The sequence below is a fragment of the Lissotriton helveticus genome, chromosome 10 (assembly GCF_964261635.1).
Source record: "Lissotriton helveticus chromosome 10, aLisHel1.1, whole genome shotgun sequence".
NCBI lineage: Eukaryota > Metazoa > Chordata > Amphibia > Caudata > Salamandridae > Lissotriton > Lissotriton helveticus.
In genome coordinates this window covers 213999041-214024993 of record NC_136071.1, presented here as the reverse complement: position 1 = coordinate 214024993, position 25953 = coordinate 213999041, and the positions used below count along the sequence as shown (strand labels likewise).

Below are 25953 nucleotides of genomic sequence, written 5' to 3'. Positions count from 1 at the left end.
CAATCAGGTGTAGGCCAATTTTATCATGTTTTAAGGCGCAAGCACAAGCACTTCAGCCCTGGTAGCAACGGTAAAGTGCAAAGTGTCGTAAAGCCAGCAAAACGTATTCAGTAAGGGAGGGAAGAGGGAGGCAAGAATCCGGGATGACTGCATTTAAACATTTTCACATGCTCTTTGAAGTGTATAGTGTCTGATTTAGTGAATGCATTCAGAAATGAGTTGTTTCTTACTAAATCATTTTTTTGCTTTAAATTTCAGCCCGCCATTATCATTATGCTGGTTATTGAAATTAGAATGTGTTCCTGCAGAAGGAGACGACTGCCACCTGCTGGCTTTAAACGCCACTGATTACACTTTGTCTTACAAATTTAACTACGAGGGTGAATATTGTTTAAGTGTGAGAGCTCAGAATGACATCAGCATGCTGCAGACCTACTATAATATCACAGTAAAATCTGCAGGTGAGTGTAAGCGTTTTTACATGATAATAAGTGACTGACATGCAAAAAAAATGAAAGAGCAGCGCGCGCAGAACAATCAAAACCACCTATTTGCTCAGAGTGTTCTTACAACATTCCAGGGAGTCACTGGCACTTTCTTTTTTGTAAGCATGTATGGGTAGATTCATGTTTTATAATCACGTTAGTTTTACATTTTCATTGTATTTTTCTACCTAACAAATGTGTAATACTAAAGTCATGAGGTCACTTTTGTCTGTTATCACAGCAATGACATCAGAACAATGTGGTTATTCGTGCTTGTATTTACTTTAGGAGACAGCTTGTGGTGCTTATTGAAAACGTATTAAACCGAGAAAATTAAGAACACTATACATTTGAGCTACGTGTGAACAAAATATATGTAAACAGATGAGACAATTCCATGCTCTTGTTTACTTTTTTAATGTTGTGTCGGTTATTAGTATAAACATGGAAACACCTATAAAAATCATCTTGGCCCACACCTCCGAAATTGGATAGGGTGGATGTGTGGTAAAAAGTAACACCTACCCTTGGGCAATGCAGTGGCGACCAGTGGCGGCTGGTGACTTTTGAAAGTGGTGAGGCGTAAAAGTTAGTGATGAGTGGGATTCTCCCCCTGAGAAAAGAATGGGTAAATTATGCATTTTCAAGCATATTTGGGAAAGCAAGAAGGTTAATTAAGCAATTATGAAAGTGTAATTATGATATCAATAATGCTCACTAACATTACTGCAAATAATCTCTGTGACGCCCTTCCATTTCTCATACGTGAGATCCTGTTTAGATCTCAAAAAATATATATTTTTTTATGGCTGTTACATAAAGCAAACACATTTCTCTTCAACATATCTAGAATAGAGCCTCACACATCACCTACATTCAAAATAAATTAAAGGAAAACGTATTTAAATCTATTTGTTTAAGAAGAATTCAATGTCTCCAGGGCAAGAATCTCTGCAGAAAAGAGCTGGCTCTATAAGGAGGCCCCTGAAATTCTGGGCTGCTGGCCAGAGCTGAGTCCACTTTGTTCATGCCTTAAAACATCTCTGACCAGGCCCTGTGATTTTGTTTGTCCGGACAAATGACTTGCATTTTATTGCTTGTATTTGGAAGCCCGAGCTTTCATCTAACCACTTTACATAGGCTGCAAGCCATTTTTTAGGCCATAAACGAACACTGCACACATGCATTAATTGTCACTGGTGAAGCACAGGATCGGGAAGCACTGGAGAGGAAAATGTAATTGAATACATTGCACCAAAAGGCATGGGTATGGCTGTGAGTATCTTATATAATAGATATCAGGCTGCATCAAACATCAAGCTTGCTTGTGACGTGTTTCATGACAAGCTACAGGACTCTGACTAGGGCCTCAACCTATGCATTGTCATAATCATTCTCAGGTGCTCTTTGCAAACAGACATGCATCCTACAGTTCCAGGGACATTATTATGTGTTGTCATTACACTCACAGAGATGAAGTGGGACAGCCAAAGAAGGAAATCCCATGCAAGGGAGCTACAGTTCGTTTTCATAGTGTAATACAGTAATAGCATTACCAATGGCCTGTGTTCTCAGGCATTAATAATTAATCAACACATCATTAGCATTAATGACATCCATTCTGAGTTCATGTGCTTGGAGGTGACATAAAATCTGTACGGATGGGATTTATTTGCGCACTTTACCGGCCTTTGATGTGTGAATCATGGCAGGACTTCACCAGGCACTGGCACAATGCATAGGCTGAAAAAGGCCATTCGACCGTAGTACCGTTTACCAGATTGTTTCATTTTAGGCAGCTGGGTTACTGAGAATTTAACAAAAATAAGCACTAACTTGAATGAATGAAAAACATGTTTATTCAAATTTCTTAGTTGCACACAACTTCATGAAAAGCGGATTATTTCATTAAAAAAACGTTATGGTAACATTTGTGCTATTGGCAAGGTGGGCATGTGACCAAACAGATTACCAGTAGTCAGCGTAGTACACAGCAACTTACAGGGGGTGCGTAGCGGTGCAGTGTGAAGGAACAGAGGACTATCCCCTAGATTCACCATTGTCCCGTTTTGCGAGTCCTTAATAGTGATTATTAAGGAATCGCTATTAAAGACTTGCAAAACGGGATTCATGTAGAAATCGCAAAAAAAATTGCGATTCCTACTGCCTCCTTATTTGCGATTAGCAAATTGCTAATCGCAAATAAGGAATAACTCCCCATTCATTCCTATGGGCCTAAAGGCTCGTAGGAATGAATGGGGAGTCATTCCTTATTTGCGATTAGCAATTTGCTAATCACAAATAAGAATGCGATTTCAAGGGTGCCAGGGGTGTCCAAAGAACACCCTGTAGCACCCCTGAAATGAAAATGTAGACTGATGTTGCGCACACACATGTCCATACAACTTAGAAAAATGCACTAAAGTATTGCAATATTATCGAAGTCTCAGCAGTTATCTTTGGTTCCTAATAAAACCAGGCCTGATCTTGCCTCTCTGTATCAGATCCAAAATCATAGTCTAATAGCATCATGAGCCGAGCAATGCGTGAAGCGCAGCAGGAGTTTGCTGCGCACCGCTTGAGTGTAAAATTTAAAGGCCGTTAGTTAGACGCAGCGATCGGCAGCAGAAATAAAAAAATGTATATCAGTGACTGTTGCAGAAATTAATTTAACCAATTTTCTTTAAGGCCGAGACTGCTGCTTTCACCACAGTTCACCACTACACTAACACCAGCCTCAGTCGCGGCTCGCATAATTCACGGGAGGGGTGGGGGGTTCGCACGGGGGAAGTGGTGAACCAGAGGGTGGCAGTGGTGAACCAGAGGGTGACATGGGTGAACCAGAGGGTGGCAGTGGTTATGTTATGTTATGTTACATACATTTGTATCGCGCACAGCTGCCCCAGCTAAGGGGCGTCCTGGCGCATGTCAGGTAGTATGCAACACCTACAGGGAAACACAACAGATAAAGAAACAGATAGCAGGTTTATTAAAACAAAAAGGTTTTTAAAGCTTTACGAAAAGCTAAAAGGTCATCTAGTAACCGCCACTCTACCGGAAGGGAGTTCCAGAGCTGGGCCGCTCTGACCCGGAAGGATCGGCCACCAGCCCAACACAACCTGTATCGAGGGACCACAGTAAGTGCGTGGCCCAAAGATCTCAAGGACCGGGTAGGCACATACCAGGACAAAAGGTCCGCAAGGATTTGAGGACCCTCTCCCCTCAAAATCTTGAACGCCAGACACAGCACTTTAAACTGGATTCTGGCTCTGACAGGCAGCCAATGCAGTGATCTCAATGTGCCGGAGACGGAACTTGTACGGGGTAAGCCAACTATGGCTCTCGCTGCGGCGTTCTGAACGCGCTGGAGGCGGGTAACCTCAGCCAGATTGGAGCCTACCAGGAGAGAGCTTGCATAGTCCAGGCGAGATAACACAGTAGCCTGGACTATCAGCTGCCTGGTGCGATGGTCAAAGAACTTCAAAATGGGACGCAGCGACCGTAAGATGCCAAAGCAACAGGCCGCGGTTTTCTTTGAGTGGACCACAAAAGAAAGAGCAGGGTCCATCCATACTCCCAAGTTCTTTAATTCAGTGACCGGAAGAGGGGCAGGCCCCAGCTCCGCAGGCAACCACCTGTCCCCCCATAGGTCCGCCCTCCTACTGACGATCATGATCTCCGTCTTCTTAGCGTTGAGCTGGAGACAGTTGTTCTTCATCCAGCTCGCCACCGCCCTGAGTCCACTCTGAAACATGGGGGCGTCCCGGTCCGGATCCCAGCTGATGGAAACCGCTAGCTGAGTATCATCAGCATATGAGACCATAGTCATGTCCCATTGCTTGACGACCTCAGCCAGCGGTCTCACGTATAGATTGAACAACGTGGGACTCAGCGAGGAGCCTTGCGGCATCCCCTGTCTCAGAGGATGGAATTGGGACTGGAACGGTAGCACAGCAACGCTAAAGAAACGATCGTCAAGGAAGGACCGGAACCACTGGAGTGCAGGACCACCCAGCCCACTCTCCTCCAGGCGATGCAACAGGATGGGATGAGAGACAGTATCAAATGCGGCGCTCAGATCTAATAAAACGAGCGCCGCAGTCTGCCCCGCATCCATCACCGTGCGAAGATGTTCAGCCATGGAGAGAAGGGCGGTCTCCGTGCTGTGGCCAGCACGGAACCCGTTCTGGGTGGGGTCCAAGATGTTAGCATGGATAAGGTGGGCCGAAAGAGCTTTGTTGACATGGGCCTCTAACACTTTGGTCGGCCAAGGAAGCAGGGAAATAGGCCGATAGTTTTCAGGTTTGTCTGGGTCCAAAGAAGGTTTCTTTAAGATGGGAGAAACCACCGCCCGCTTCCAGCTAGCGGGTACCGTGCCGGACTCCAACGAGATGTTGATCAAGGAGTGTATCACGGCCCGACCCACAAACGACTGATCTCTAAAGAGAGTGGAGCTGAGCGGATCAGCGGGGGACCCAGACTTAACCTGCTGCGCCAGGAGGTCAAACCCTGCAGATGTCAACGGGGGCAATTCGTGCAAAACGGTATCTCCATAGATGTTAATCGGAGACTCAACTGGAGGCCCTATACAAGGGAACGTCTTATAGATGTTTTCGACCTTTTCCCGAAAAAACAGAGCAAGGGCCTCACAGTGAGTAGTGGAGCCAGTTGTCGGGGCGCCAGTTTGTTTTGCTAAAAGATCCTTCATTAGTTTGAAGATGGTTTTGGAAGGGTTGGAGCTGTTGCAAACTTCAGCAGTATAATAAGCTGCCCGAGCTTGGCAAACAGCCCGATGGTAGATTTTGACGGAAGCGAGATAAATAGCTTTTTTCCCAATATCGTACGCCTTCCGCCAAGCCCTCTCTGCACGCCTACAGCTACGCTTGAGTGTACGTAAGGCGCCATCGTACCATGGGCTTGCATCCCTCGAGCTGGTTTTGCAAGCGGTGATTGGAATAAGGGCATCCAGCGCCTTGGAAATCCAAGCGCAGAACCCATCGTATCCTGTATCAACCGTAGTAGAAGGTTCCAATGGCTCCGCAGCGAGGACACGATGTAAGTCTTCCAGCCGTAATTTACTCCAATGCCGCCTCGCAACCAACTTTGCAGGGGGGGTGGTGATCCTACCCGGCAAGGGGGTACAGATGGCAACCAAAGAATGGTCTGTCCAGCCAAGGGGTGAGACGGCGGTAACAGAAGCATCTACCAAATTAGTGAAGAAAGGATCTAAAATGTGGCCACCGGTATGAGTAGACTGTCGAACCAGTTGTGCAAGCTGAAGGGCCTCCAAATCCGCAAGAATACCAGATACTGAAGGGATGTTAGGTTTATCGAAATGTAAGTTAAGGTCACCCAAGATAGAGAAATTGGGACAACCTACCGCCAAGGAGCTAACCACATCGGGGAAGGCAGCTCTAAACGCCACTTCGCTCCCAGGGGGACGAAAAAACCACCATCCCAGAGAGTGAAAAATGTGGGGTGACAAGAATCTTGAACACCGCACTTTCACACCCCGCAATGGTCAAACCCGACCAGCTACAAGTAAAGCTGGATCGAATAGCAAGAGCAATGCCCCCTCCCCTCGTAGATCGATTAAGGGTAAAGACAATAAAGTCAGGGGGGAATGCCAGGTTGATAATAGCCGCATCATCATCCTTCAGCCACGTCTCTGTAATGGCCACGATGTCCGGGGCCTCATCCTGTAACAGGTCAAACACGGCCTGATGATGCAACACCAGAGACCTGCCATTGAGACTGAAGATGCGGAGGGCATGCTCAGGGCGATTGCTCCGAGGAGCAGCCGCCGGGTTTGGATGTCGGATTGAAGTGGGAGAATCCAAAGTCCACCTGAAGCAAGCGCAATGATAGGGACCAGCTAAAGGGTGTATAAGGGGAAGACGACAACTTACGGTCAGGAGTCCGATATCCCGCAGGGTATCACTGGAGTACACCAACATGGCTGAACAAGAGGGCCCGCTCTCCCAACCAGCAGAGTCTAGCCTGAGCCCTGCGCGTCCCTAGCGCGGATGGGCGCAGACGGGCAGGACTCTGGCACGACTCCGGCCACGCGAGGACGCGCCCGCTGCGCGATCCCGCTGCGCTGGGAAGGAGCTTCAAATAGGCGTCCCTCGCCGGCACCTGCGCACTGAGCGCACGTAGGGAGTGGCTCCTGCTGAGCCGGTCAACCCGCTCCAAGATCGCGACGCCACAACTTCCCCCCACAGAGACCCCGGACCCGCCCAAGCGGCGGTGCTCAACGATTAGAGTGCAGGTAGGAGGGCAATTAAAAGCAGGGTAAAACAAACCAAAATAACAGAGATACAAAACGGGACTAATTAAAAACAATTGCGGAGCAAAGCGCGAAGCGCTTCCAGCATCAGAAGTTAAAAGCAAATATAGAATAAGGCGCGTAGCGCTTCCAGCAGCAATGCGCTACCTGACATGAGAGCCTCGCAGGGGAACTCGCCTCAAATAGGCGTCCCTCGCCGGCACCTGCGCACTGAGCGCACGTAGGGAGTGGCTCCTGCTGAGCCGGTCAACCCGCTCCAAGATGGCGACGCCACAACTTCCCCCCACAGAGACCCCGGACCCGCCCAAGCGGCGGTGCTCAACGATTAGAGTGCAGGTAGGAGGGCAATTAAAAGCAGGGTAAAACAAACCAAAATAACAGAGATACAAAACGGGACTAATTAAAAACAATTGCGGAGCAAAGCGCGAAGCGCTTCCAGCATCAGAAGTTAAAAGCAAATATAGAATAAGGCGCGTAGCGCTTCCAGCAGCAATGCGCTACCTGACATGAGAGCCTCGCAGGGGAACTCGCCTCAAATAGGCGTCCCTCGCCGGCACCTGCGCACTGAGCGCACGTAGGGAGTGGCTCCTGCTGAGCCGGTCAACCCGCTCCAAGATGGCGACGCCACAACTTCCCCCCACAGAGACCCCGGACCCGCCCAAGCGGCGGTGCTCAACGATTAGAGTGCAGGTAGGAGGGCAATTAAAAGCAGGGTAAAACAAACCAAAATAACAGAGATACAAAACAGGACTAATTAAAAACAATTGCGGAGCAAAGCGCGAAGCGCTTCCAGCATCAGAAGTTAAAAGCAAATATAGAATAAGGCGCGTAGCGCTTCCAGCAGCAATGCGCTACCTGACATGAGAGCCTCGCAGGGGAACTCGCCTCAAATAGGCGTCCCTTGCCGGCACCCTGCGCACTGAGTGCACGTAGGGAGTGGCTCCTGCTGAGCCGGTCAACCCGCTCCAAGATGGCGACGCCACAACTTCCCCCCACAGAGACCCCGGACCCGCCCAAGCGGCGGTGCTCAACGATTAGAGTGCAGGTAGGAGGGCAATTAAAAGCAGGGTAAAACAAACCAAAATAACAGAGATACAAAACGGGACTAATTAAAAACAATTGAGGAGCAAAGTGCGAAGCGCTTCCAGCATCAGAAGTTAAAAGCAAATATAGAATAAGGCGCGTAGCGCTTCCAGCAGCAATGCGCTACCTCTGTGAACCAGAGGGTGACAGTGCTGAGCCAGAGGGTGGCAGTGCTGAACCAGAGGGTGGCAGGGGTGAACCAGAGGGTGGCAGGGGTGAACCAGAGGGTGGCAGTGATGAACCAGATGGTGGCAGGGGTGAACCAGAGGGTGGCAGTGGTGAACCAGAGGGTGGCATGGGTGAACCAGAGAGTGGCAGTGCTGAACCAGAGGGTGGCAGTGGTGAACCAGAGGGTGGCCGGGGTGAACTAGAGGGTGGCAGTGGTGAACCAGAGGTGCTGTGATGAACCAGAGGGTGGCAGTCGTGAACCAGAGGGTGGCAGTGGTGAACCAGAGGGTGACAGTGCTGAACCAGAGGATGGGATCCCGCAGGGGGTTTGAAAAAATATATGAAAAACGTACCTTACTTTTACTTGTCTTGCGCAACCTCCGTTCCTGGCTGAGTGACAGTCCTGCCGGGGTTTTCTGAAACTGAAAGGAAGTGTGCATCCTCCCTCTCCTCCCCTCCCCTCCCCTACCCTAAGCCAATCACAATACTGCAATGGCAGCATTGTGATTGGCATTGAGTCCCAGACGGCACCCAGCCGGGCACCAGTAGGGAGGCCATTTTCTCTATGTAGGCTGCAAGCCACTCCTCCTTGACCTGCCCACATTCCCGCCCACAAACAGTCAATCCCTCCCACCCGCCCCCAACCAGGCATACCCCTGACGTCTGCTTTCTCGCAGCGCGAGAAGCAGAACATAAAATGGTATTTCAAATACCATTTTATTACGCCCGAATGGAGCAGCTGCCACTGGTGGCGATAAAGGTAGCTCAGCCCCTACTGCCCCCTCCACGCAAAATTGGTGCAAGGTCAAGGCCGGACTGGGAACCACAACCGGCCCTGGCATAGTACCGCCGAGCTCTTTGCCGGGGCCGGTTTTCGATCAATTTTGTTACAAGGCCAATTTTGCATCTATGCTGCAAAAACGGCCCTGTAACGAAAACGCCCCTCAGGGGCCCAAAACCGGCCCCTACCCTTGCGGCGCACCGGGGGATTGCCCGGTGCCCGCAACGGCCAGTCCAGGCCTGTGCAAGATGGGTGGGGGTGCGGAGCACACATTACCTTTGTCCTTGGATACAATGGAGGGGGTGCATAGTTAACATGTAAATGGCAGCATGTTTTAGAATCTGTCTAGCAGTACGTGAACATTGGGATAGAGTTAAAAAATACTTTAAACAACCAGCAATCCGACAAACTTCATCTTCGTCCAAGGGAGGGGTGTGTAAAATAGTAAAACCTACCTATGGAAAAGTCCAGTTGTAGAAAATGTCAAACCCCAAACTTGTGCAAAGTGGGCTGGTTGAAAACATCAAATGTCTTCCGCACACCCACCATCGTATTCCGCCAGACACCTACCAATATAAACGCATCACCCGCTAAGATGCCAACACACCCACCATCAACGTTTACTCCAATTCTTTTACTCCGCGGACCTTCACCCCGCATACCATTACTCCGCGAGGTCTTTGACCTCGCATACCATCACTCCGCATTTTTCCACAACGCGTGTGCATTCACCACGCATGCCTTTACATCGATTTTTGTTGTAAAGGCATGTACGGTAAATGCAGTTGCGTTGTGAAAACAAACTGGATGGAACCAGGAGGAGAGTGGAACCACGACGAGAGAGAGGTAAGGTTTTTTCTATTTTTTTGGGTGTGTGGGGTTGTGCTGGGGTAGTGATTGTGTTGTGTAGTGTAGTGTTGTGGTGGTTGTGTAGTGTAGGGTCGTGCTGGAGGTAGTGTTATAGGTTTTAGGGTAGTGTTGTAGTGTTTGTGTAGTGTAGGGTCATGCTGGGGGTAGTGTTTTAGGCTTTAGGGTAGTGTTGTAGTGTTTGTGTAGTGTAGGGTCATGCTGGGGGTAGTGTATTAGGCTTTAGGGTAGTTTTGTAGTGTTTGTGTAGTGTAGGGTCGTGCTAGGGGTAGTGTATTGGGGTTTAGGGTAGTGGTGTAGTGTTTGTGTAGTGTAGGGTCATGCTGGGGGTAGTGTTTTAAGGTTTAGGGTAGTGTTGTAGTGTTTGTGTAGGGAAGAAAAGTGCTTTATGGTAGTGTTGGGGGGTCGTGCTGGGTAGTGTAAATGTAGGAAAAGGACTGTGTGTCGAGGGTGGGTAGTGCAGGGGTACTACATTAGGGTGTAGGGTAGGGTAGGGTACTCTCACTTACCTTTAAAACTTTTACAATTAGTATACCTTCAACATGCATGCCTTTGCGTTGTAAAGGCATGCGTGGTAAATGTATATTCGTTGTAAAAGTTTGCGGTGTGTTAATTTACGGAGTGATAGTATTTGAGGAATAATTTTTGCGGATTGATGGTATGCGGGGTGTTTGTATGCAGAAAGACGTCACATATTCGTTGTAACGTGCTATATTCAAAAGTGGCACCAACAAAATTTGTGAATTGAGTGTAACCCTAGTAAAAAATATATATGCCTTTTGAACGGTAAGGCAGATGAGCTCAGGGAAAATGTAATGCATATCTCATTACTACAATAAAGGTAATAGGTCAAATTAATTTTAATACACTGCTGATCCTTTCAGCTACAACCACCTATACATTTTTTAATCATTTTGATATCAAAAAGTAACCAATGTAATGCTACATTACATTTTATATGGCTGGAGATATGTTCACCAGTGGGGGCTACTAGAACAACATGCAGGGGCAAATGTACTATTTTTTCATACAGCCCACAGCTGCAACCAAAGTTGCCCTGCTGCTTGAATGAAATGGAGAGAACAGGACAGCGCCATATCATATCTACTAAGACATGGCATTGTTGCTGTCTCCCCTTCTTTGGCTCTCAATAGGCTGCCTGGCATCACTCACACAACTTTGCACCCAAAATATCCAAATCCAGAAATGAATTTTATGCCAGTTAATCAAAACCATTGCATAAAACATTAAAAGAAAATGATAAACATGCATGTTATAAGGAAGTTATACACCCAAGGAAAATTAATTTCCTTCAAATATTGCCTGGCTTTTTTCTACCCATTTCATGAATTTACAAAGCGAGCACTCAAGTGGATGTTCACAACTGAATTCAGGCTACTACTGCGTGCATGCATGAGTGGAGAGACATCAGGTTAAACAGTTGTATTACCACACTCTTCTCAGTGTTGCCGAAGAGGGACTGGTTCACAAAATGTGCTCTCTTTCCTTGAAGTAACTGCACAGTCCACATTGCTGCAGGATGCTGAGTTCACACCATTTTGGCATTCAAGGGTTGGAAGTCCTCCCAGGTTATATAACAAAATGTATGCTTTGTAGTTTTTCCTGGGGGTGTAGGTCAGGTTTCTCATTGCGAGTGGTCGAGTATGCATGCGACCGCTCGCGATGAGAAACTACCAGTCCGCATTGATAAAGCTGCTGCTCGAGTAAAAATCTACTCGAGCGGCAGAAAACTACAGCTTGCACTGAGCAAGATGCCTTTTTCAATGATTGAATGTGGGTTGCACCGCCACTAGATGTGAGGGTGTCTCCTAGGCACTGTGATGTATTCCTATAGGTACTGTATCGATTCCCCTATTCCTGACCCTGGTCTGGTTAATAATTAACTAGCAGCCATCTAACGGTGCAAAAACCGTTATCTGATTAAGCCACACCACGGCACAGAAGCACGTTATCTGATTAGGTCATAACGCATGCCATCTAATTAGACAAGCGATATTCCTCCAGCCCCTGATAAGGCATACGGAGTTCTCAAAACAAATCAAACCTACAGCGACCTGGGAAATTCCCATAACCATTGTTTTGATTTCACCGAGAACTTCAGCAAAAGAATGTGCGAACGAGCCCGTTCATGTGACATCCTTATTGACGTATATATGTCCATCCTTACGTCAATCTCGGCACCTTTCATGTATAAATATTACCGACATTGCCTTAAGCAAACACATGCGGTGGTGACGAGATCGGAGCAGCGAGACGTGCTGAGGAGCCCAGCAGAGAGCAAAGCCCACAGGCGCTGCCCCGCCTTCCCGACGCGCTGAGAACGAGACGCTGCCTTTCTCCTGCTGAGAAATCCAGCTCCGGCGCTTCCAAGCAGCCCTCGCAGGCAGCTGGAATATCAAGACCCGGGATAAGAGATACCAGCCCTCCATCATTCTAGATCTCAGGTACAGAACTGAATAACCCCTTGCAGAGAATTCTCGAATCAGTCCCCTGGCAAACAAACTTAACTTAAACTGCTACTTATCTACTCCCGCCCACGTATTAGGCTTAGGTCAGGTACACTGGGGTAGGCGTGGTTAGAAGCACCAGTTGAGTACGATTAGTCAAATGTATATATGTATGTATATATTTTATCCATTTTAAAGTATCATATGGCTCAGAAACCATATCAATGCTTTTACAGTATTATTTTATAATTCTGTCTTTACTGTATGCACTTTACTTAACTACAAGTATTGCAATAATAGCGATTCATTTCTCTTGTATGAGAAAAGAGACTGATCAATAAATAACATCTTTTATTGAACACGCCCGTCTCTTCCTTTTCTCTACAATCTGGTGAAACTAAGAATGCACTGAACTGACTGAGTAAAATAAGTTGTCTTTTGTTTTCACACGACTCTAGAGATACACTCTTGATTAGGGGAGAGCAAAGTTGTCATGTTCTATGGTTGTCAGAAACTAAATCCCTTCTTGTCTATCCAGGGAGGTTAAAATCCTCCTTGCCTATTCGAGAAAGTTTCTAGTGAACTCTGAGCTAGCTGACACAAACACAAACACAAAACTTTAAGTCTAATATCGTCGGTAGAAGACCTAGTTAACCTCTGCCCTAGGTCTATACTATTGAAGATATTATTCCAATGCGCAGAGCCTATTGGGATAATAGGAACTACACTACATGGCGCCCAAACGTTTGGATAGGCGATAAAACTAACGCAAGACATTAGAGTAACTCAGTCGTGCTTTTTCACACAGAACCCCTTTTTTTCCCATAATACTCCAAAGACGTCTGGAGTGGGTGAAAGGTCATATCCGCCAAACCTCGCAGGAGGAGACTCCTATGTATGGTTCTTGGTTAATTCAACGTTGAAGGATACGCTGTTCCAAAATATTGTGCATCTAATCTTTGTTTCCATAGAAACCTGATCTGCAAACAAACAGAATAACCTTCCTGTCAGTAAAATGACAGAAAGTGAAGAAGAAAGGGAGACAGTTAGACTAGCAGCTGAACTCCTAGTAGCAGACAATACTCTGCTGGAAAATGACCCAGATGCAATACTCATCCCGGTCAACATAAGGAAATCTATAACCCTAAAACTTATAGAAAATGGACTGACACCAAGAGGTGGTACAGTCATATTCGTAATTGAGGCACACGAATATCAGCAGACAGAGGTATTCTATTCATGGATAAACTTTCCAGCAGCAAACGCTGTAACAAAGGACTTCCTCTATTACAAAATAGAGGAACCTCCTAGTGAGTACACTCCTTTCGAGGAAGTGGAAATACCACTCAAATTCCAAGAGCACCTGCTCTTGTTTCATGGCGCCCTAAAACATAATAATCACATCACCAGGCTCGGTCCACTAGGTAGACCAGGAGCAACGTGGCCGGTCCTAGCCGGATATACACCACATCCAGACATTGAAGAAATGCCTGCACCAGAGCTTTTAGCACAGCTAAAACAATTAATAAAAATACATAGACAATTAGTCCAATATGTAATGCGGACTTCAACAATACAACCAGCTATTCCACAGCTGACCAATCATCAGGGGAACACAAATAAAATTACACCTCAGAACATACAGTCCTGTCTAGGTAAAGTACCCGCAAAACGGGAACAAATTCCTTTCTGGCTAGCACAAAAAATCACTCAAATAGAGGCGGTGTTTCCAGATACCACCCCTGTTGAGAAACATAGTATTCTGACTATCTGTCTCCCAATGGGAATCGCACCACATGTGGAGGACTGTGACACTTGGGGAACAGTCTTTGCCTCCATTTACACAAAAACACATGGTGTACCATCCATGTCAGTAATACCAGATGTGCTAAAACAGATTCAAGATGAATACGGTCCAGAACCCGCTTTAACTCTCGGTATGAAACTACTGAAAGATTTCAAGCAGGTCTCTGCAATATTATTAGCCAACATAAAGGGAGAAGCAGCAAATGTGGCGATTCGCCAGAGGTTAAAAGAGACAAATATAGCAGACCAACCATCTGAAATTGCCAGAATCATAGAAAAATCCTATGAAGAACTAGGAAGAGATAGTTTGGGTGGAATACCAGTGAAACCCCAACTAGTTGAAAGTCCTGAAAAGGTATTTATAAAAAATAATTTAAACAATCAAAAAAAGAGCTGGGATGGAAATAAACAATCCAATCGCAAAGAAAAAAGATTCCAGTCCAGAGGAAGGTCTCCTCGGCGGAGAGAAAGATCTCCTGATCAAGGATGCAAGTCTCCCCAAAGGGAGCCCTCTGTAAAAAAATACAACCTTAGAAATAGGGAAAATATAAAAAAAACCTGATAGATATCAAGATATTGATACACGTCCCTCTCAATCTTTTCAGACTTCCTCGCAGAAATCGGAAAGAAGAGGACGATCAGAACACAGGGAAGAGCACGTCAAGTCCAAAGACAAAGAACCTGCTCATCTGAATAAAAAATTACAATTTCCAAAAAAGAAGGTAGCCAGTATTAAAGTAATCAACAATGCAGAGAATACTGAGGACACAGCTGAAAAACGGAGAATGGGCTCAGACAATGCTAGACAGCGCAGCAGAAGTGAGCATAGCTCGCAAAGTCCTTATGAATCATCTGGAGACAGTGGACACGAATGAATACATTCAGGTGGAAACTGCAGATACCAGAGTTAGCAAACCTCATAAAATATATGAAATAACATTGCGTATAGAAGGGGATAAGACTAGAAAAATAAGGGGTCTATTTTGGGATAATCTCTCCAAGGGCTATGACATCCTTCTAGCTGAACGAGACTGGCCTCCAGAGTTTGTCAGGGAGTGCCCACATGGCGAAGAAATAATTATGCCTGCCTTCTCAAACCATATTCCAATTCATAAAAAATATACACTTGCAAGAAAGTGGGCAGTAGCTCAAGCCCCTGCCTTATATAAAAATCATGTGGGATGGGATGAGGACTCTCCTCCTCACAAAATCCAGTTAAAATCACAACCTACTGCACAGAGGCAGTACCCGATTAAGCAAGAAGCTAAAAAACAGGTAAAAGAGATCCTAGATCAACTTGAATACCAGGGGGTGATTGAAACTTGCACCTCACAAATGAACAACCCTTTGTTTCCTGTCTCCAAGCCAGACAATTCATATCGTCTTGTTTTGGACTACAGACACCTTAACTCATGTTGCAAAACATTTGCGGTACAAAACTCGCATAGTGCTGCACTAATGAATAACATAGTGCACAAAAAATACAAAACAACCATAGACATTTCTAATGGATTCTTTTGTCAAAATATAGCACCAGAGAGCAGATATTTGACAGCGTTCTCAATAAATGGCACGCAAAAAAAATTCTGTCGTTTGCCCCAGGGGTTCAAAAACCGCCCAGGATTATTCTCAGCGAGAGTAAAAAAATTACTACAAACATATGATGACGAGGCATTATCTTATGTCGACGACATCTATCTAACAGACGATGACTTGGATACTCACTTGAAGAGAGTGAACACCATAATACTTGGGTTCGCAGCAGAGGGTTACAAATTCAACTTTAAAAAGTCAAGAATTGCCCATCTAACAGTCCTGTTTTTAGGATATGAACTATCAAGTGAAGGCAAAAGCCTGGCCGACAATTTCCTAGAGAAATGTGCTGTAATCCAAGCACCTAGAACACTGAAAAACTTACAATCAATTCTAGGCTTCCTAAACTTCGGAAGAACTTACATTATAAATTATGCAGAGAGAATTAAACCTCTCTATGATCTAATAAAACCAGATTTTAAAAGAATCAATTGGACTCAAAAACACACAGAAATTTTGAGATCTTTACAAACAGATATGTTAGTTAAAACAAAACTACAAACACGTGACAACACACGCAACCTTGTGATTCGAGTCATCCCAGGAAGATGCGGATTCACATACCTGACCTCTAATGAGGGAGAGAAGGTACCAACAGCATACAAATCACATTTGTACACAGAAGCTGAAAAAAGGTTCAGCATTAAAGAAAATATGGTTCAAGCGGTTCAAACAGCTGTAGCAAAAGAAAAATACCAAGCAGACGGTAGACAGGTTACAGTCAGAACAGCAGAATCAGCTTTTGAGGCATTAACAACACCATGTAATTTACCGACAACTGCACTAAATCCAGAATGGATACAATGGGTAAATTCTGTTGCTACAGACAAAGTAAAATACTATTTTGACCCAGAAATGAAAGAATTAAAATATCTAGAATATGAGAGAGAATACCCTCTGCCAATCGACATTCTGCCTTTACGACAGTACGCCTGTGTAATATATACAGACGGGCATGCTCAACCCTCAGTTTGGGGAGAGCTGGCTTACAACGCCACATGCGAAATTGTAAAAGAAGTGTGGCGCGGAGGTAAATTAAGACCTCTACTTACAAAAACACACTCAGTGGAAAATAATTCAGAACAACAAACTGAAATAATTTCGTTAAAAATGGCGCTAGATAATGCCGATCGCGAATTCCCGACACTTATTGTGTGCGATTCGTATTACTGCGTCAAATCATACAATAACGATTTGCAGAAATGGATTCAAAACGGTTACAAAGATGACACAGGTGCCACAATAAAGCAGAAAGCACTTTGGGAACAATTAGTTCTTTTAAAGAAAGAACTACCAAAAACTCACGTGATACATTCACTGAGTCATCAGCATGATGGCGTTCACGTTGCAGGGAATTCATTGGCTGAGACAGCCACAGCGGGAGCAACTAAACCGGCTTCCGTAGCTACAAAAAAGCGTACAGTAAAACACATTGACGGTGAAACTGTGCTGGCGGTGAAAACGTCATCAAAAGGCGACTGCTCGGCGCTACCGATCAATTATCCACTCAATTATACATACATAATCGATGCAAACTCAGTCCCTTTTGCTCGAATCCCTGGAGTGGGGGATAGAGTAATTCCAAACACGGACAGGAGAGGCTTGTTAATAGCAGACGCACATATGGGTGAGGGTCTCAGACACCTTAAGCAAAAAGATTCTCTGGAAGAATTACAATCAGTGTACTGGTGGCCAGGCATGAGCCTGCATCATCACATTTTTGTAAAAAACTGCCCAGACTGCAATAGAGATCGCAGTGGCGAGCGAGGAGGACTATTGCCATGGCACTTCGCTCTAGAAAAACAACAACAATAAGAATGTACCCATCACGAAAAAGCGTTATATTAACATAAGAAGACTAATTTTCACTTATGATGTAGACCCCAGCGCTCGGCTGACGCCTGGACTGTTATACAAGGATTTGCAGGTCTATAATGGCATATACGCTAGGAGCATGCTACGTTTTGAATAATGTGTTCCCTTTAGCCCTCAGGCTTAAAGAGAAGCATGACCAAATGAGCATAGCATAGCGGGACTCTTCTCACTTCCTTCCTGAGGGATACGGGATGGTGTAAAGAAAAAACCAAGACATAAAGCAATCTATAACGGAAAAGGTATTAGGTTCGGGTGCTGGGTGGGTCAAACATTTAATAAGTGTCCAACGTAGTCTAAATAACCTGCCAAGGAATTCTCTGAAAGGGTTCAGTCCGTACGAACTATTGTTCGGGACTAGAATGATGATCCAAGATCTTGATAGTCAGACTTCAGTGGTTAAAGACAAAAGCTTTGATATCAAAGATCGTTTGGCTATTTTACAGGACTTAAATGAAACAAGAAAAGACCTGAGCAACATAAAGTTGAAACAACAGCCAACAACCACTGAAGAGAAACCACCTGTCCCAGCAAGGCCTGTCTGGATTCCAAAAGTCGGGGATCTAGTCAGAGAGAAGATCGCGGTAAAGAAGGAATTTGGGCCTTCTTACAGAAAAGCAGTTCCTGTCTTGTCTGTCAACGGGACAAGATCAGTAGTACTACCGCCCCTTGCTGGTAAAAAGGAGAACCGAGTTGTGTCGATCGACCTGGTTAAACCACAATCATGTGGCCGATAACAAACAGTAGGCCAAGTGGACTCCCAAGAAGTAGCAGAACACCAATGTTTGCTACGAATACAGAGGCTCAAACTGGAAGACTGATCACATTTGGAAAAACTACAGTGAATCAACAAGGACTATGCAACAAAGCAATGGAACTTGAACCTCTTAAAACCCAAATTAAAACTTTTCATCAAGAAACAACAACCTATGATGATGTAACTGCAGACTTTGCTAATGAAACAAAGCAAAATCCAAAAACAATTAGAACAATTGACAGAACAGCATCCGGCTACTTCATCAACTTCGATGATTCATCTGAAGACCTGAGTGAAGCAAAGAAACAGCCATCAACAAAAACTTTTAAAGACAAAGCTAAGGAACTTCTTCAACAGCTGAAAGAAACCTATCTGATTTCTCCATGGATTGAATTTTGGGTGGCCTTAGGTGCATTTATCCTCATTCTTTGGCTCATCATGGTACTATGCTTGGGACATTTCATTGAAGGAAAATATGCTAAAATGGACATAGCAAGCCAGAAAATCAACTTGGTCCTTAAACCACACACATCTTCACACATCGAGAAAAGATAACTTTCTTCAGTGAACTTCACAGCCAATCCTATACCAGGCGGTGTAGCATGGGACAAAACTGATTATGAAATCTATGGTCCGGTTGAAATCCTGAAGTATCCACACCAATTCAAGATCTCATTGAGTGACTTTGTAAAACCGAGCTCATTTGCTGATGATTGGGACTTTGAAAGTATTAATGATATGATGTCTGATCTTGTGATGTCTGCTAAATTTACAGAACATGATTATTTGCAGGGTTCCTCTAATTATGATCAGATGTTCTGCTATAACCACTATGGTAACCATTATCTACATAAATCTGCTCAACCTAGAAATGTTTTAAATTATAACCAATGGGAACATTGTGCTACTCCTCCAAAAGACAGCTCAAAAACATTTTATGATAAATATTCATACTTTTCAGGGTTTAACACAAGTAATCCAGAAACATTTTATTTCAAATTGACAAATAAGACAGGTATGAAGACCATGCTTACAAACACAAAATTGATATATTCCGACTCATTCTTTGAACAAATGAATACATTTGGGTTTGATTTCTGGAACAATAATATTGAAGCAAAAACTGTTTGTGGTACAAGAGATTGGCAAGTACAAGGTATAGAATCATTGTTTAGAGCCTGCATGATCCCAGAACAAATTATATTCTTGAATGACACTATTCAACAAACTACCTGTCTTGGCTTAGCAAAAATCAAAGATTTGAACAAACCGTCTATTCCAAAGCCAACAGTGAACAGTAATAGCTCTATAGATGATGAGATAGACGTAAACCATATATTAAACCAAAACAGAACACATCCTGAATGGAAAAAATGGTTGATCTGGCCCACAGATACAAATAACTGTCAAGACAGATTCCTGAACAAAATACAGGGGTTCACATTGACTAGGCCAGACCCTAGATATTCCCAAAGACAACATCCAGGGATAGTAACCACCTACAGCGTGGGCAAGCTCTGCCTTCAATGGCTACAAACGTCCACACTGGCTGAAATTAAGCAACACCTAACTTTACTTACAGAAGGTGCTGACTTGCGTGATTTCATTATGGGACCACGCAAACAGCGTCAAAAACGTTTCATAGCGGCCTCTATATATGCAGCTTTTAACGAAGTTTGGAAAGTAACTCAAATTGAGACAGCAGAAAAAATACGGGAAATTGACCGTATTAATTTGGAAAAATCACTTTCTGTGGTGGACAATGGGTTAATGACTCTGTCCTCCAGAATATATTCTCTGGACAGCATTGTGTCTTCAGCAATCGATATAATATCGCAAGACTTACTGATGTTACAACACGGTCAGTCCCAATTGCGTTCTATTGTACAGCTTGGCTGGACGTTACAAAATCTGCGTTCTGGCTATGTGCCTTGGCGTTTAATCAACACAACGTCATTATTTAATATCTTTAACCTTACTGATAAACAAATCAGTTTGGCACAGAAGGGTGCTGACTATACAATTCTGAGCATTGAAAAACTTGAGAGATTACCATTCACAATGTCAGAACGACCTGTCATTGAATGGATTATACATGGAATAATAAATATTCCGATAACTACTTTCCAGTTTCAATTCTGCCAAAAATATATACAGGCAGGCCAGTATGAAAAGTTGGGTAAAGGATACATCAAGTCAATATGGAACTTGCCCTATACACACGAATGTGTCAGTAATAAAGGCCAGAAAGTGTTTCTCAGTGGCGATAATTGTGCAAGATCACTAAGTGGTACACTTCTGTGTCAGGGTATTAGCTTGCATGGAGCCTGTGAAGGGACTTCAAATAACCTTTCATGTTATCAGCTAGGCACACCTGCAACACGAATAGAACCATTCTTTAGGAGACTCTCGAACGGGAGTTACATTCTAATAGTAGATCGCAGATGTTGTAGTTTGCTGCCCGGAAAACCTTATCTCATAACCGTGACTAGGAAGGTCATGTGCTGTGAACGAGTTTTGTTCCCGAACGATTCTCCAGACAGGGAGGCAAGGTTATGGCCCGATTTGAAAATTGCTTCTATTCGAATAGATACTTTAAGCAGAATGAAGACTGTGCTCCTACAGACGCCGACCAGGCTCACGTCATCAAAAGAAACGTATGATCTCCAAGTTGCAAGGACAACAGAAGAGATTCATTCATTATTATCAACTAATTCCCCCATACATTTCGCAGAAATACTGAACGAAATCTTAAATATTTCTGATACCACTGGTGTCTCCAGTGTATTTAAAGCAGTGTTTTCGGGTGCTTTAACTCCATTCAAAGCCATCCTGGGTACTTTTCCAGACTTTGTCCATTCCATTTTTGGCGGACTTCCACTCCTTTTGGGACTAGTAGCGGGTATTCTATTTTTGATCCTGTTATTTCGCTATGGCAAACCATGTCACAGACAAAACACCTGCGACAAGGGAAGAAATGATCCTAGCCATTGGCTACCGGGACCGGGTAACTAAAATCCTTGGACTATCCCGGCTTAGAGACCTGAACATGACTTGGTCTCTTTCATTTAGACCAATGTGGCAAAGTTGTGTTATGCCTGTATTAAGGTGCTTGCTATGCGGCGAAGAATGCGTGTTGGACACCTGTCTGGCACTACAATCGGATGTGCCAATGGACGCAGATACCTTGTTGGGTCCGGTAACGGCTCATGCATTGTGCTGTCCCCAGCGGCTACCAATCCTGATGACGGCATTCGTGGAGACTTCACCAGTACGATTGAGGGGTAGTGAAGTACAAGATGAAAGCAGCATCGATCAGGTACGACCTTCAGTCAGCTATGCTGATCAAAACATCAATGGAGGCAATCATGCTCAGGCTCATGAATGCATGGTAACAACCTTTTCCGAATTAGTGGAACTTACGCAAGAAGCTGTTGACAGTTTTTTCAACAGTCTAAATGATATGATGTTTTCACCAGAGCAGCAGGAATAACTTTGAGCAAACTAGAACTCGGAGTTCCCTACATCCTGAATTTGGCCTTCAACTTTTAAAAAAAAGCGATATGAAAAATGTTCTCATCAGTTTGTTCAGACTGCAAGAACCTTTTTTCCCCAATTCCAAAATATTTACGATTTTTTGGGACACTTATCTTCTGCTTAAAGTAGACATTATTCTTAGAGAACTAAATTTCTATTTTAGGTAGTCACGAGACATTCGCTATCCTCTAGCACTATTATACATAACTTTATGATTGTGATGAAATGGTCTCGCACTTTTTTTCTGTATTAAGAGCCATTTAGAAATATGCGTTATATGTTTAGCATTATTAGACTGCTTGTGCATATAGTACACGTGATAGTACATGTGATTATGTTTCAAAATTTTCAGGATACATATGAATGTATTTTGGGGTGGTACGATATACACAAACGCTACTGGTTTCACTATGCCTAGATTTGTAAATATGGACATAGTCTACGTGGAGTGGGTGTGATGTATTCCTATAGGTACTGTATCGATTCCCCTATTCCTGACCCTGGTCTGGTTAATAATTAACTAGCAGCCATCTAACGGTGCAAAAACCGTTATCTGATTAAGCCACACCACGGCACAGAAGCGCGTTATCTGATTAGGTCATAACGCATGCCATCTAATTAGACAAGCGATATTCCTCCAGCCCCTGATAAGGCATACGGAGTTCTCAAAACAAATCAAACCTACAGCGACCTGGGAAATTCCCATAACCATTGTTTTGATTTCACCGAGAACTTCAGCAAAAGAATGTGCGAACGAGCCCGTTCATATGACATCCTTATTGACGTATATATGTCCATCCTTACATCAATCTCGGCACCTTTCAGGTATAAATATTACCGACATTGCCTTAAGCAAACACATGCGGTGGTGACGAGATCGGAGCAGCGAGACGTGCTGAGGAGCCCAGCAGAGAGCGAAGCCCACAGGCGCTGCCCCGCCTTCCTGACGCGCTGAGAACGAGACGCTGCCTTTCTCCTGCTGAGAAATCCAGCTCCGGTGCTTCCAAGCAGCCCTCGCAGGCAGCTGGAATATCAAGACCCGGGATAAGAGATACCAGCCCTCCATCATTCTAGATCTCAGGTACAGAAGAAGGGTTAAGTCTATATTTAAGATATATAGATGACATATTCATCCTGTGGAAAGGAGCTAAGGAAAAACTAATTGAAAGCATCAGGATCCTCAATGAAGTAGATGAACGTATACAATTCACTTCTGAAATTGATGCCAACACTATCAATTACCTGGATGTGACCATCACCAATAAGGCTTATAAATTGGAAACTACTCTATTTATCAAAAAAACGGACCGCAATAACCTGTTAGCCTACCAGAGCTTCCACCCAACTCCCCTTAAGCACCACTTGCCTTATTCACAACTCCTGCGAGTTAATAAAATAGTTTCAGACCCGCAGGAATGCATGAAGCAATCGCAAAAAATGGTACAGCGATTCAGAGACAGAGGATATCCAGAATCAGTGTTGACAGTAGCTATGAAAAGAGTCCAAACGAAAGAAAGAAAAACACTGTTAACAGCAAAAAAGGTAATTAAAGAACCCAAAATTACTTGCGTCAGTAAATTTTCCACAGTCAGCCACCAGTTTAAGACCATCATTAAAAAACATTGGCCTTTACTACAGACAGAACCTGATTTCAATACCATATTTGTAGACCTACCAATTTTTGCATTCAACAGGGCAAAAAACTTGGGAGAAATCATCAAACAAACACCAAACAAGGACATCACGAAAAAATACAAGGGCACCATTCCATGCAGAAATTGCAATAATTGTAACAATATAATGGAAGGCAAAAGCATCACCCACCCGATGAAGGGCAATAAAATCAACTTATACGTAAACGCAACTTGTGACACTACAAATGTCATATATATGATTAAATGCCCATGTGGCAAAGCTTATATCGGACAGACGGAACGTAAGTTGAAAGTTAGACTTAATGAACATAAAAGCAATATAAGAACAAAAGCTTTGAAATCAGTGGTAGCTACCCATTTTGTTGAAGCAAACCATCAAATCAACAAAATAAAAACCTGTGTACTTGAAGTGGTGGAGAAATCAGAGGACAGAGATAGCAAGAAAGCATTGCTAAGACGTGAGAACCACAGGATATATTACCTGCAGACCCTGACACCAAATGGGATGAACGAACGAACAGAATTTAATTGCTACTTATGAAAAATGACTCCTTTTGGACACACGACTATATTATTGAGTGCTGGACAATCTCTGACAAATTATGTATCAATGTTTATTTTTGTATGTATTGTTTAATACATGATGATAAGCTCTAGCGAGTTATTAACGAATCCTGTCAATTGCTTTGATTTTACATAATATAATGTAACAAACATACCATACCTTTATACATCCGATCTTTTATTAATAACACTTATACATACGATTATCTACCACATTTAATTTTAATGGAGCAGTAGCGATTTACCCGTAACTTTTATCCATCTGTTTAGACCCCACACAATTTAAACACGCATGCGTTGTATGCTTTCACCCTTTTTTAACTACATCTCTGGACAATAAAAGCACACGCGAGGCTCCTTTAAACCATCAACAAGCAGCCGCATTTGTACACCACACCCCCTATATACGTCACACGCCAACAAAACCGCGTGGTTAGACATGGCGATAGCTTCAATAGAAGAGGGAACCTAGTATACGAGTCACAGTAAGGATGAGAGCTATACTTTGTTAGCTACACTTTTGAGTGGTGATAGCGAGATGCTTTGAAACTTTAAACAGAGTAAGCGCGTAAATTGTTACATGACACACTAGATGTATCTGATATAATTTCCATTCACATCAGCTCATTTTAATAGAGTAAGTTGAGCGAAGCAAAATTGTTTGAATAAATGTTAAAGGGTTATTCGTAGAGATTGGATTCAAACAGTATGTTCTATTTGACTTTGAACAACACACAGCGCATTTTTATGTTTTGTTTAAAGAGCGCCTTTATATTATGGGAATCAAGACAGTCTTGCATATTAAGATTTTTGCATATGTTCGGTTATTAGATTGGTACAACGTGACGATTATTAACCCGGCGAACAATGCATGGTATGTATATATGTCTGTTAAAGAACGTTTTTACATCATGAATATTAAGGCAGTTTGAACATCATGAATTTTGCTTATGTTTATATATTTATACATTTGTTAGGTACAATGTGATGAGTATAAAGAGGAGGCCCTATTAGTTACAGTTATATCATCTATTCTTTTTAGACTTCCCCGATGAAGGCTTAGTGCCGAAATGCATTGGAAGGATTGATGTGATTTACGATGATGCAAATGAAGATGTGAAAATATACGAAAATTTATTAAATCTGATTTCAAGTATGAATAAAATACTTTGGAAACAAAACTTTGAATATTTTGAAAAAAACTTTATTGAATAACGTGTAGCTGGACACAGCTCTTACGTCAGTGCCTAGGAGACACCCTCACATCTAGTGGCGGTGCAACCCACATTGATTTATCTATACTCCTGAGCGGGGAGTAATCCTGGAGCACGACTCACAGCCTTTATTTTTGATTTAACTCAGCAGTGCACAGTCGGCATTTCAAAGTTCATTTTTCAATGATTGCACAGTGCCGGATGCTTGTCCGCACTTTGCAATCATTGAAAACGGCATCTTGCATAGTGCTAACAGGGTACTACGCAGTTCGCGTAGTGCTATGCGTAGCTTGCGTAGTGCGAAGTGCACTTCGCGTAGCTATGCGTAGCGCTACTTCACAAACTACGCCCAGCACTGCCCACTATTTACTAGGGCGGCAAAAATAGGAGGCAGCTCCAAAATTAAGACCAGGGAAAACCTGGTCTTAACATGGCAAGACAAGGAGAAATCCTTTATTTCTCTTTGTTTTTGCTGTTTCGATGTGTGGTGTATTGTGCAGCACACACTGAAACATAAAAATGCCATGAATGATTGTTTATGTGCAGGAAGGGATACGTTTCAAATCTCCATTTGTGATTGTTTCTATGCAGGAAGGGACACCTACCTGCACATAAACAATCATTCCCTCCACACAGGCATCCTTGCACTATGATGCAAGGGTGCTTGCGTCTGTGCTAGGCAGCCTAATTTAGCGCCAGCTCTAGGGAAAACGCAGGGATGTGTTGTATCTTTGTAAATACGGCTTATCCCTGCGTTTTGGGAATGGTAGACCATGGCGTTAGCATTTTGTGCTTAACGCCATGCTCCATCATT

At 43.8% G+C, this 25953-nt stretch overlaps 1 protein-coding gene across 1 annotated transcript in view; it reads left to right on the top strand.

Moving 5' to 3' along the window:
* The window catches only part of TMEM130 (transmembrane protein 130), a 227667-nt gene that overhangs the window by 156777 nt on the left and 44937 nt on the right, over positions 1-25953 (top strand). Inside the window, exon 6 of the mRNA XM_078662700.1 lies at positions 259-461. Within this exon, the coding sequence (XP_078518826.1) occupies positions 259-461 (203 nt within the window). The remainder of the gene's footprint in view (positions 1-258; positions 462-25953) is intronic.